We start from the raw sequence: 13,971 nt of genomic DNA, 5'->3' as shown, positions 1-13,971 counted from the left end.
TTAACAGTGTCATGCGCTCCTCACTTCGGCCTCTGCCATAGTGTGTCATTAAAACCACATAAAATGCTGGCCTTCCCCCCTGCCTCTGTTCCTCAGAACTATCTGAGACGCTCTCTGTCCAGGCTACAGTCCTCATTTTTCCCCAAATAAAACTTCACTCACAACTCTCACATTATTCATTTTTTTCCAGACAGCTTGTCTTTCCCTCATTTCCGTTTTTATGAGAAATTAGGGACATACTAGTAGCTATGACTTCTCTAGCCCATGTTTTACAATTTCTCCTTTGGGCCGTGTCTTGGAATCGCTCAAATGAAGTGTAATCATCGTTTTCCTTTCGATGCTCAGAGCGTCACTGCCTGGCCACCAGAGCCTGTTCCTCATTGTCCTTTTTAATTCTATCCCCAAGGTAGCTGTGAGAGCACCTGTGTTTTCTGATGGTGAGAGGTCCCTGGCTCTTCTCGATTCTTCCTGCCTCCCACAGGGCATCCCACGGCTTCCGTCTCCCACGACTTCTCTCTCAACTTCTGTCCTCACGCCCCTGCAGAGCTCCTGCTACCTGGCCTGGAGTTCCTCATTTTTCAGCACCAAAGATTTTCTTCTGCTCATGACTATTCAGTTGACATCCCTCTGCCTTCTCTAGTGTTCTGTCACCTTCTACAGGGTGTCCTCACCTTTCGCTAAGTGAAGAGAGTGCATGGTGTAACACGTTGTACCACTTCCTTGCTACCTGGACATCGTGGCCTCAGCCAGCAGTTTAGAGGAGTAGCCCATCTTTAGTTAGTTTCGTATTGAAATCAGTAACTTTAGTTCTGAGATCCCATCTCATCAGACCAGTGAGCAACTCCACTTCAGTTACTCTTACTCCCAGTTTAGTCAGGCTCTGGTTTTTTTGTAAGTTGGGGGAAGGAGTGGGAGGCACGCCCGTCTGGTTTTTAGTGATCTGACCAGTTATGACAGACCTGTCCCGTGACAGTCCCCAAGCCCCCTTCAGTGGGGCGGTGGGGGCTGCAGCTTCTCTACAACACTGCTCACGTGCAGAGGTCCCTCTGGGCTTAGCGGACAGCCTGCAGTTAGGATTGGGTTCAGAGCCTGGCTTCTTAACCTCTGCACACCATGGATCCCTCTGGTGACTTGATAAAGCCTATGAACTCATTTCTAGGTGCTTAAAATACATAGGATTACACGGGAGACCGACTATATTGAAATACTATTATCCAATTTACAAATTTGTAAAGTATGTACTTTAATTACAAACTTAAAGAATTGCAACAATAATATATTTCAGTAGACTTGTCAGTTATTCCTAGTTTATCCCATTTGTTTTATCATTCCCCATTTACTCTCCATATATATGTGTGTATATTTTTTTTTTTTTCTTTTTTTTTTTTGTTGCGCTGGGTCTTCATCGCTGCACAGGCTTTCTCTAGTTGTGGTGAGCAGGGGCTCCTCTCTAGTTGCAGTGCTCGGTCTTCTCGTTGCAGTGGCTTCTCTTGATACAGAGCACAGGCTCTTGGATCTTAGAGCACGGGCTTCAGTGGTTGCTGCACGCAAGCTCAGTAGTTGTGGCACGTGGGCCCAGTTGTTTTGAGGCATGTGGAATCTTCCTGGGCCAGGGATCGAACCCATGTACCCTGCATTGGCCGGTGAATTCTTATCCACTGTACCACCAGGGAAGCCCTATAGATACATTTTTTCTATGTCTGTTTTTACGCACGTTTACAGTTTTCCACCCTGTGCCTTTTGAGAGTTAGATGCAGGGTCAGTTTGGGGTCACCAGTGTGAGAATATGCAGTTGGCATTCAAAGGAACCATAAGCATGATGCTGTTTTCAGGCAGCTGCAGCAAGTGACGTGTGGTGGGGAAAAGATGCACCTTCTATTATTTGCAGGGCTTCGCTGGTGGCTCAGACGGTAAAGCATCTGCCTGCAATGCAGGAGACCCAGGTTCGATCGCTGATCAGGAAGATCCCCTGGAGAAGGGAATGGCAACCCACTCCAGTACTCTGGCCTGGAAAATTCCACAGATGGAGGAGCCTGGTAGGCTACAGTCCATGGGGTCGCAAAGGGTTGGACACGACTGAGCGACGTCCCTTTTCTTTCTTTTCTATTGTTGGCAGAGGCGCACAGACTGCTGCTGTCACTGTGGCTTTTTATCTTTGTTGGTAATTGAACACAATGAAAAGTTTCACTTAAGGGTTAGGAAAGTTAAAGAGACAATTTTTTCCCATCCAAGCTTACATCCTCTCTTCCCCGAATTCTCTATACCCCAGACCCTTAAGGATAACCTGGGTTACAAACTCGTGCTTTAGAATGAACGTCGTTTATGCCCAGTGAGTCTGAACAAGTTGCAGAGCTCTAAGGTTGTAATTTTTTATGAAGAAACACTAGAGATTAGCTCTCACATGTATTAAAAGGAAGGGACCCACAGTTAGAGGCAGTATCAAAACCCCCCACCCCCCTGCACCCCACCCACCCTGGTGATGATTTGGCTTCCCTGCTTTTACTTTCTCAGTTCACTGGGAGAACTGGGTCGGTGAACAGGAAAGCGCTTCTCAGCTTTAATGGTCACCTACTCCCACTGCTAAAGCCTGGGAAATTTGCTGACTGTACTTCTGGAGGGAGGCCAGGCAGGAATGGTCCTTGGTCTTCTACCATCCCACATGTTACCATCAAGATTGCTCCTCCTCTGATGTCAGGATCCAGGTTTGTCTTGTTTGGTTTTTCTTACCATTGGACACTCCCAGTCACCTTGTCTCCAGGTTCAGCCTCTGTTGGAGGACCTCAGAGCCCAAGGGTGCAAACAGGATGCAAACATTTGGACAGTGTGGACTATGACTTCTTTTTGATCCAATATGACAAACCGCCTGGGGTCAAGAGAACAGTGGATGTGGTGCAGTGGTTTTTCCATTGTGAAGCTTTTGTGGTCTTGGTTTAAGGACAATCCAGCAATGTTGGGCACTGTTTCATATATTTTAGAGGCATTATATTTCTTTTCCTAAGAACTTTCTGCTTCTGACTGTTGCTCATTTTTCCATAGCCTTGTTGGTATTTTCTCACTGATTTGTGGGCGATCATTGCATGTTAGCAATCTGCTGTAAGAACTGAAATTTTCCTTTCCCAGTTTATTTTTGTGTTTTAGTATCTACTAAGGACTAGTCCCCACTACTCCTCTCCTTCGTAATTTTCCTAACTCTTCTGTTTATTCTTCCATGTGAATTTGACTTTCAACTTAAGAAGACTTAAAAGCTTTCTCTCTCTCTCTTTTGGCTGTGCTGCATGGCTTTCAGGATCTTAGCTCCCCAACCAGGGATTAAACCCCGACCCTGGCAGGGAAAGCACCGAGCCCTAACCACTGGACTGCCGGGGAATTCGTGCCCCACCCCCTTTTTTTAATTAAAAGCTCTTTGATCAGTTGTTATTGTCTGTATTTTAACTTTTTTGAGTAACGCCTTTTCTATCATTCTTATTGGTAGATTTTAGCTAGACTCTACTGGCATAATCTGACACCAGAACACCATTTGTTCAGCCCTGGCTTTTCTTACCGGGTGAAGATTTGTGTGTTAGTCTCTGTACTTTCAGATAAGAGGACACAGAGGAAAGAACTGAGAAGCTCAAAGACCGCTGTCTTCTAAGAATAATCCCACATGTTTTCTAGTCTAGCAACAGTTTGCATAATGAAAGTTCCCTGTAAGTCTCTGAAATATTTTGAGTCCTACATATTAGTTCTTTCTAATTACTATGTATAGTACAGAGGTTTTTTTTTTTTTTTTTTTTTTTTTTTTGTGAAACAAAAAATATTAGGCCCTTTTTTTCACTAAGAATTTTGATCATCTCATTGTCAGGGTGGTTTATGGTGTTTCGGAGGAAATGGACTTCCTTATGCGGAAAGTTTTGGAGAAGTTCCTTCAGCTACAGTGGAAATGTTCTGTTTGGAAGCTTTAGTAAAGCATTCTGAGGTAAGTTACATTTTCAAAATATGGTCACATTTTATGATCACATTGAAAACATTATACATGTTGATTCATTCAAGGGAAGTAATTCTAATTTTTTATAAAAGAAAAAAAATTTTTTTTGCTTGTTTTCCTGCTTTTTTCTCAATTATTAGCATTGATAATCATGATTTAGCACCAACACATGAATTTCATCTTTGCTAAGTATTTCTAAAAATGGATTTAATCTCAAGTGTACATAAAGCAACCTGTTGTCTAAATATAGCATTTACCTTTCAATTATGCTGTCTTCCATTACCTTTCTCAGATAGTTTTTACAAGTAATATTATCAATAATATTAAAATTTACAAGTATTATTTAACTGGAGTTAATTTCCAGTTAAAATATGTGCTAAAGATGTAAGACAGGAAAAAAGTAAATACTTGGTAAAAGTATCTACTTGACCATAGCCTTGAATTTTAACCATAGCATGTATATGTCAATGATTTTTAAAACTTTTTTTTGCATTATGACAACGTTTCTATCATGATCATGGTTTGATTTTATAAAGAAAAAAGCAACAAACTGTGGTGCTCAAGCATTAGTGCATAAAAATTATCCAGGAAGCATGCTTAAAATGCACATTCCTACTCACCTCTGGCCATTTGAATGGAGTCGATGTGCGGTGGGGTCCAGGAGTTCGCATTGGTAACAGGCACCCCTGGTGAGGCTGATGCAGGCGGGTCATCCCACATCATGAGAATCGGCTCTAAATGCTCCCGTTTAACTGAGAACCGTTAGACACGGCACAGAAACGCAGTGCTCATCTCAGCTCCCACTGGTGGAATCAGGAATGAGCACCAGGGTCTTGAGTGTTCCCTGAAAAGGGAACGTGGGAGAAGCAGCTTAACTGTTTTGTGACTTATGACTGTTGTCTGAAATAACAGGTGCATCTGTAGTAGTAGGTCCAGTGCACAGAACGTAACAGTTTCCTTTCCAGAAACTTCTCAATGTATGACATATCTCACTGATACATGTCCCAAAGGCATACTTTTAAATGCATTTAAAATGTGGTGAAATTTAATAAGAATTTAGAAAGGGAAAGTCATTGCATCTACAGGACATGGTGTCACATAAGTGATAAAACTAAGTGCTGGCAAAAAGAGCAAGACCACCCTGGGGATCATGGCAGACTGTCCTGGGTCAGTTCTGTCGTCTTACCTTAATCCATAGATTTCCTTTGGCTTTCTTTGATCTCTTTTCTCTATTAAAAATGCACATCCCCTTTTCTTCCTAATTTTTACCTGATCTTTCTCTTTTAAAAAAATGTCCAACTCTTAAGTTTGAGGTGAGCATGCCTCTCCGTGCACCGCCCCCTCAAGCTGTGGGCTTGTGTGGGATCGCAGATGTTGCTTATCTGTATCTGGGAGTTCATATAGACAGAAGCAACATCTTCCATTTACACAGGGGATTATTTCCTGGCATCAGGTGGCAGGTTTCTCAAGGGGAGAAGACACTTTAATGTAGTTTGAAACCAATCAAAATATCCATATATACTGAAACAATTCTGAAATAATGATATCATGGTTCCATCCAACCAAGAGCTAAGCAGAATGACTTTTAAGAATAAAAATGTCACAAGTCCTAGTGGCCTTCATTTTCCAGTGATTTTTAAAGCACTTCCACACAGATGGGGGTTAGCTGATATATTTGAGCTGAGCTGAGAGTTTGGGGGTCTCCCTGGGTCTCTTCCTTGAGCAGGAGCCACCTGGCTGCCCGCCAGCATGCTCTGTCACCTGGTTAGTAAACTTGTACAATGTAAAGTGAGCTTTCATTAATTTATTGTGCTAGATACCCACACATTGTGATAAAATTGAAGCAAATGGAGGCTTGCAGCTACTGCAGAGGCTGTACCAACTTCACAAGGACTGTCCTAAAGTGCAGAGAAATATAATGCGCATCCTTGGAAATATGGCTTTGAATGAACATCTTCATTCTACTATAGTTCGCTCAGGTAACAACTTTACATACTGAGTATTTGGAATCCGGCCCTCTGTTCTTCTCCCACCTCTACCCCTCCGTCGTGGTACTCTAATTTCTCAACAGACATAAGGCTTTGCTTAGGGTTAGTTTCAGGTCCTTAGAGCATGTCGTTTTAGTAGGGGCAAAGAATTGCTTGAGACATGTGGATAATCCTCACCTACGCTAATCAGTGTGTAGACAGTCACAGGAGAGCAGTTTCGGCCATGACGACCATCTTTGATATGATCTGGGTAACCAAGAGGCATAGTAAGACTAAAGAGAGGTGATATCCCCGCCTTGTAACTAATAAAGCACCTGTGGGGAGATGCTGTGGATGAAATTTCCCACCTGCTCTGGTCTCTGTCATGATGCATCATGATGCCTGCACCATGGTGGTTTTCCAGCTGCAGCATCCCTGCCTCGTTGACAGTTCAGCATTTGGCATTCTGCTGTAAGCAAGAGCCCTTCCTTCTCTGCCTCCTGCCTTTCTTCCTTCTCCCTCCTTTCCTTCTCCCTCCCTCCCTCCCTATCAGTATGGGCACATGGATTCCTAATTTTTCATGGTTTACAACTTCTCACTGTACTTTGATGCCAGATTGTCCCAGCTTTGGTCAGTGGAGCCCAGCCAGCTAGCTCCTGTGTCCTCTGATGTACCCACCTCATTTTGGGAGGCATTCCTTACGTGCTGGTGTAACGACATGTTCCAGGCTTATTTCTTCAGAGAATCCTGTTTCCTTTTAGTGGAGGCTAATTGTTAAGAGACCAAGGTTGGGTGCTAGTTAGATGTGCTTATTGCTCCTGGGATGTCTTTGCTTCTTGGCTCTTTCAGTGGAAAAAGCAGGGTGATATATACAAATAAATGCATACATTTATTTGTAATGTATACATAATGTATACAAATGTATACATACACATATGTAAATATCCATGCATATGTGCACATATGCATGCATGTGTTCAACAATATTTAGTAGAAATGATGAGTTTATATTATATTTTCTCTTGTATCTCTCTCCATTTTTTTTTAAATTTATATTTAAGAGTGTCTTGATAAGCAGAAGATTTTAACTTACTGAAGTCTGATACAGGGACCAGCAGACTTTCCTGTAAAGGACCACTTACAGTATTGGTTTTATTTGTTCCTGTTTTTCTTTTTTTAAGGTGGGAACTTAGATCAGTGATTTGAACCTTTTTTCTTGTTTCAGTTATCTATTGCTGTGTATCAAACCACCCCAAACTCACTGGTTAGAACGTCAGTCATATCTTTTGTGCATGAATCTGAAATTCGAGCAAGATTCAGTAGGGAGGGCCTTTACATCAGCGGGGCAGCTCAACCATGGGATGGAGATTACCCTTTAAAGATTGCTCACTCATACGACTTGTAAATTGGTACCGGCTCTCAGCCGGGAGCTCAGCCAGGGCCAGGAGCATTCGATTCCTTCAACAGCCACCTTGGGTTTCCTTAAAGCATGGTGGCTGGATTCCAAGGGCAAATTTTCCGAGAAAGAGCCAGGTATAATACGCTCTTTTGCCTTTTACAAAAAAATCAAGCACTGGAAGTAATTTTTGCCAAATCTATTGATTAAAAGCTAGTCACTAAGGCTAATTCATATTTGAGGGGAGAGGATTTAGAAGGGGTTTAGATCCATCCCCTCTTGATGAGAACAGTGTCAAAAGAATTTGAAAACATGTTTTAAAATCATTAAATTATTAGTTATTTTAAATAACTAATTAAAATAAATTTAATTTAATTTAATCATTAGTTATTTTCTAATATAGGTATTTAGAGCTGTAAATATCCTCCAACCTGCTTTAGCTGCATCCCTCAAATTTTGTATGTATTTTCATCATTATTCGGTTTGAAATATTTTCCAGTTCTCCTTATGATTTCTTGTCTCATGGGTTACTTAAAAGTGTGTTGGAGTAATTTACAAATGTTAATGGCTCTCTAGATATCATATGTCTCTGATTTCCAGTTTAATATTCCAGGCATTCAAAGAACATACCCTATAAGAGTGTAGTCTTTGGTAATTTGACACTCATGTGATAGCCTGTTTTATGATCTCTCTTGGTGAACTATTTGCACTTGAAATGAATGAATATCCTGTCGTTGGGTCAAGTGTTTTACAGGGATGGTAACAGTGAAACCAAGCTGGTTGATTATATTATTCAAATCTTCTCCAGATCTTTTGTTTAGTTTTTATCAGTTACCAAGACAAGTTAAATTCTTCAACTGTGATTATAAATTTGTCTGTTTCTCCCTTTAGTTCTCTCAGATTTTTCTTCCTGGTGAATTGTTCCTTTTTTATTAAGTAATTTCTCTATCACTGGTAATACTCCTTTTCTTGGAGTCTACTTTATCAGGTATTAAAATAGCCAGCTGGCCTTTTTTAATGCTTGCTGTTTGTGTTGCATGTCTTTTGTGTTTTTCTCTTTTGCTTTCATTTTGCTGTGCCTAAAAATAAGTACATCTTTCACAGACATCACACACATACATCTTCTTTAGAAAGTTCAGCTTGATAATCCCCTTTAATTGGAGTGTTTTGTCTGTTTGCCTCTAATATAATCATTGATATTGTTTGGTTATGTCTGTTGTCTTGCATTTTTCCCCCTTTCTGGTTTTTGTTTCTTTTTTTCTCCTTTATTGGCAATTTTGGGGTTACTTGAGTATTGTTTTATATTCTATTCTTTCTCCTCTTTTAGCTTTTTTACAGTATTTAATGTGTACTTTTTGATTGACTATATCTTTAACTTATAAGTCTATTCTGAATTCATAGTATACCATTTCATATATAATGTGAGTGTCTCCAACAGTGTAATTCACTTTATGCCCTCTGCCATCATTTGTGGTACTGTCATACTATAATATGTTACAGGCCATAGACATCACAATATATTGTGGTTAGTTTTCTTTTAATAGTCAAGTGATATTTAAAGAATATAAGAAAACAAATTTTATTTACATATTATATCCAGAACTCTACCTTCTTTTCTATCTAAATTTGCATCTGATATCATTTCCCTTCAACCTAAAGACCTGAGTCTGCTGGCAATAAATTCTCTCACCTTTCATTTTCTGAAAATATCTTGACTTTTATTATCCAGGGATAGGTTATTTTCCATGGGTAAAAAATACTTTAATTGATAATGTGGTTTTTTGTTTTTTTTTTCTGTCAGCACTTAAAAAATATCATTCTATTCTCCTTTTTCTTTTGAACATCAATCTTTTATTGATAACAAAGCAGCAGTTTGGGGGCATGTTTCCAAGACACCAAGAACAGGCTCCTGTCACCATGCTGGTTTGTGTGTGTATTGTCTGATGAGAAGTCTCTTAGGTCCATTTGTTCTCTTATATGATATGTGTCTTTTTTTCCTCTGCCTTCTTTTAAGATTTCAGCAGTTTGACTGTGAAGTATCTAGTCTGTTTTGTTGATCTTACTTGGTGTTCACTGAGCTGACTGTATCTGTGAGTTGATGTTTTTGTTCAAATTTGGAAACTTTACAGATAGTGTATCGTTAGATTTTTTTCTGTCCCCTTTTCTCTCTTTCCTCCTGAAACCTCAATTCTGTATATTAGACCTCTTGATTCTGTTCCACAGGTCACTGAGGCTCTGTCCATATCTTTCCAAACATTTGTTTGTGCTTTCCCTTTCTGTTTTTTAATGAACTTTTATTTAGTATAGTTGAGGTATAGTTGAGGTGCAGTATTAGATAAGTTTCAGGTATACAGCATAGTAATTCACAATTTTTAATTTGTTAATGTGGTGTGTCACCCTGATGGATTTACAGGTGTAGAAGCATCTTTGCACCTCTGGGGTAAATCACACTCAGTCATGGTGTATGATTCTTGTACATTGAATTCCGCTTACTAATGTTCCGTTGAGAATTTTGCTTCTATGTTCATCAGTGATACTGGTCTGTTATTTTATTTTTTTGTTATATTTTTGTCTGGTTTTGGCATTAGGGTGATGCTGATCTCGTAGCATGAGTTCAGAAGCATTCCCTTCTCTGCAGTTTTGTGGAATAGATTGAGAAGGATAGGTGTTAACTCTTCTCTAAATGTTTGGTAGGATTCGCCTGTGAAGCCATCTTGTCCTGGACTTTTGTTTGTTGGGAGTTTATTATTATTACTATTGTTACTGATTCAATTTCATTATTGGTATTTGATCTGTGTACATGGCTAAAGTATAAAATCAACTCACTGGACAGTAGGAACAGGATAATTCCATTTAGCAAAAATAAAAGTATATGGAGCTAGGATATATGTATAAATTATTGGTATGTAGTTGAATTTTTAAAAAGGTTTGGAAGGGTATCTACCAGACTTTTAACTTTGGTTACTTCTGAGGATATAATGAGAATTGGGAAATGATGGGGATGCTAGAGTTCATTTTTAAATGCTGTTTTTGTTCATTTTTACAATTAAAATATATTCAGAGATTATATAATTTAAAAACAGTAAATATATAAGAAAGACACAAGTTTCCCAAGGAGCAGTTGATGGTTTATAAAGGTGAAACATTGCAGGCCTTGTTAAAATACTTTGTCAACTGAAGAATGCTGTAGAAATGGCTTGTGCCACGCTCTCTCTACTGTTACCTTTCTTGTGACTCCATTAAAAACGAAGCCATATTTTTGTACATACCAGTAACAAACTTGTGTATCTCTCTAGGTAGAATTTTAAAACATTATTTATTATAAAGCATTCTACAACAGACTTTGAAGAGGGTTTTCTTTAAAATTAGAATATTGTTTAAAAAATTGTTGGGTCTGAAATTTCTTCTGGATTAGTAAATAATGGCCTCCTATCATCACAGTGATTCTCAACACTTTGCCACAGAAAGTGGGAGGAGGACATGAGGACAAGCTGCTGTCTATTGAGCACCTGCTGGGCTTGGTAATGGCAGTTTTTATCTAGATTAATTATTAGAACCTTCCTTTGGGTCAAAGGAGCAAAGTAACTTGACTGAGGCTCCATAGCAAGTCAGCAGGGCACAGAAATTGGATGCCCAAGTCTCTCTGACCTCAAAGCCCATGTCCTATTTTATTTTAAATTAAATAATGCATGGGCAGACTCTCACTGTAAATACTTCGGAGAACACAGATACAGCAAAAAATTAAACCCACCTTTACAGAGCCCACCCCAATCCCAACTGCCTCCCCTCCTAAGACGTAGTGGCTATTTGTTAGTTTGGTGCCTCTTTTTAGGTCTTTGCGTGTGATGTGTGCACGCATGCGTAGATTTTCATACATACTTATGTACATACTTATGTAACTTTTAAACCACAAAAACATCAAAAAGAAATGCAGTGGTACTGCAGGCAGTATTTCTTTGTCTCCCTTTAAGAAAGTTTTTCCAGTGTTATATAGAGAATGGATAAACAAGGTTCCACCGTATTGCATAGGGAACTATACTCAGTCTCCTGAGATAAACAATAAAGGAAGAGAATGTGAAAAAGAATATATAGCTATAGGTATAACTGGCTTACTTTGCTGTACACAGAAATGAACACAACACTGTAAATCCACTATGCTTCAATTAAAAAAATATTTTTTTCCCTCTGAACCTCAGGTCTTAAGTTCATAATTAAGAAACAACTTCCTCATGGATATCAAGGCCTGCTAATCTGACTGCCAATCAGAATGAAATAACTAGTATTAACTCACTGAGTTTAATAATCATTGCTAAAGCAAAATAGGACCTTTTCTTACAGTTTATGACCTCATCCCTAGTAATTACAACTTTTGTTACATTTTCTAAACAAAAAAAAAAAAATGGCTGGGGACATCGTGGCGTTGTGTTGTGGGACCCAGAGGGCCTTAGGGAAGAATGGAATTGGGGCGGTCAGGCTTTTCCTCGAAGACAGAGGCAGAGGTTTGCCCTCCTCCCACCCTTTTTAGCCTGAAGCCTCTCAACAGTCTGAGAGCAATGGGGGCTGGTATTTAGGGAGTCTGTTCTCTTCACCAGGCTGGGTTTCCATACTGGCGGAAGCAATCAAGTCTCAGCACGTCATGGAGGCCTCCCATGCCGCCAGAACGCTGGCTAACCTAGACCGAGAGACCGTGCCAGACAAGTACCACGATGGCGTGTATGTGCTGCACCCGCAGTACCGGACCAGGTGAGAAGGCCCAGCGCCGCTCCGTCGCCGGGAGCCTGGGGCCTGGAGGGCTTAACATTCTAACTGCCTTCTGCCCGATTTAGACCAGTGAAATCCCGTACAAATACGTCAGATACCTCATTTACCCAAACAGTCTGCACTCACCAAAGAATGGGAACCAGCTAAGTTACCAGGGTTATTTTCTACCAAGGGCTTACCTTTAGGAAGACTGCATTCACCTTTTATAACTTGTCTCACTTAAACTTTGTGATGCCTATTTCATCTTTGTTACATTACACTTTTTCATGGAGATGTAAGTTATTGACTGATTAGGGTCATAGAGGCTGATCTGGATGAAGAGGGACTAGGACATTATTATATGCAGGCACCAAATGAGCCTGGGCCTAGGACTCAAGGGACTGGAGAAGGCTTAGGCGAGTATAAAGGCCGGTGCCTGGCAGAATGGGCTGTAATGATACATCTGACTCATGCTTCTTCCTCAGGTTATTTCTGGCCACTATTTCTAGCTGTATCATTGCTAAGACAATAAATATAAAAAGGACCACAACAAAAAAATTACACATATCTTGGGTTTTTGTCAGGTACTTTAAAAATAATACCTCAGAAAATAGCAAGAACTTCTTTTCAACTTGAAAAATAGATGGCCTGGTTAATTCTCATTTGTAAATAATGTGATATGGTAATGTATTTTATATGTGTGGCATAACTGTGTGTGTATTATAAATAGCTTGCAAGTAATATGCTATTGTAATTTTTAAAATGTCATATACAAAGAGAGAATAAAGTTACTTTAAAATCTCATTTGCTCTGTTTCTGATAAACATCACTTACCTTGGTAAAAAGAATCTCTTTCGTGCACTCTGAGTTTGAAACTACATTAGCATATTATTTAATGTCTTAAATATTTTTATTGATTTGTGTAATATTCTCATGGAATTCTCTGGAGGGTAATCTATGACATGTCACTTCATTAATCTCTAAGTGCATTACAGTTGATTTTGGTTGGTCTGCCTGGCCAGCTGTGCTATCAAAGTAATAATGCACTTTTTTCTGCTTCTTTTCAAAACTCTCTCCCGCCTATTAGTCAGCCCATTAAAGCAGATGTCCTTTTTATTCATGGCCTTATGGGAGCAGCATTCAAAACGTGGCGCCAGCAGGACAATGATCAGGATTTAACTGAAAAGGTCTCAGAAGATGAAACCAAGTATACAACATGTTGGCCCAAGGTAAGGAAGCGGCTGCCTCCGGCGGGCCACCCGTATCCTGACACACGGCTGTGCCACCAGCCTTTGGGTCCTCACTGTGACTTGTTTTTCTCCTTCTACTGGGATTTTTTTCCATGCAGTTTTTCTTTCCCTTAGAGACACCTACAGTATGTTACATGAACAGCTGGGCTTGTCACTCTGTTGTATAATGTTGAGTACACGCTATGATACAAAGTGAATTAAGTGAAAAAAAACAGGGGTGAGGGCCAGTAATAGTTCACTCACACTGAAAATATAATTCAGTAAATAATATATTAATGACAGTTGACTAGTTCTGTGATTTCAATAATTATAATAGAAAGACTTTGAAGAAGTAATTCTGCTTTGGATTTCTTTGACATTATTTCTCCTAAAGAGCCTAAATGCTGGGATGAATTTACTGAATGAAATTTATCTAAAGCTTGGTGAAAATTTATGCTGTAAATATGTATAGTTTCTGGGGCTTTGTCCCACTGCTGCTTATTCACCTTCACGAGGCTTATCAGCAGAAAGAATAGTTGGCGCCCTCCCTCTGGTGACACCGGAACATGGAGACAGAACCGTGACTCTAATCAGTATCTCTGAGTTCTCAGATCGGATCTCTAACCTCCGTCACTCTGTTCTGTCTGTCCTGAGATCATAGCTTTCTATTAAATG

The 13,971-nt window shown here is 39.8% G+C and overlaps 1 protein-coding gene across 4 annotated transcripts in view; it reads left to right on the top strand.

The window, feature by feature from the left end:
* Positions 1-13,971, top strand: part of SERAC1 (serine active site containing 1) — a 52,375-nt gene that overhangs the window by 30,557 nt on the left and 7,847 nt on the right. For all 4 annotated transcript variants that reach the window (XM_061428428.1, XM_061428427.1, XM_061428429.1 and 1 more), the window contains 4 exons: positions 3,842-3,955; positions 5,781-5,943; positions 11,920-12,070; positions 13,155-13,296. In XM_061428428.1, coding sequence (XP_061284412.1) covers positions 3,842-3,955; positions 5,781-5,943; positions 11,920-12,070; positions 13,155-13,296 — 570 coding nt within the window. The remainder of the gene's footprint in view (positions 1-3,841; positions 3,956-5,780; positions 5,944-11,919; positions 12,071-13,154; positions 13,297-13,971) is intronic.

This window comes from Bos javanicus, chromosome 9 (genome assembly GCF_032452875.1).
Source record: "Bos javanicus breed banteng chromosome 9, ARS-OSU_banteng_1.0, whole genome shotgun sequence".
Taxonomy (NCBI): Eukaryota; Metazoa; Chordata; class Mammalia; order Artiodactyla; family Bovidae; genus Bos; species Bos javanicus.
This window is presented reverse-complemented; position numbering and strand designations above follow the sequence as displayed.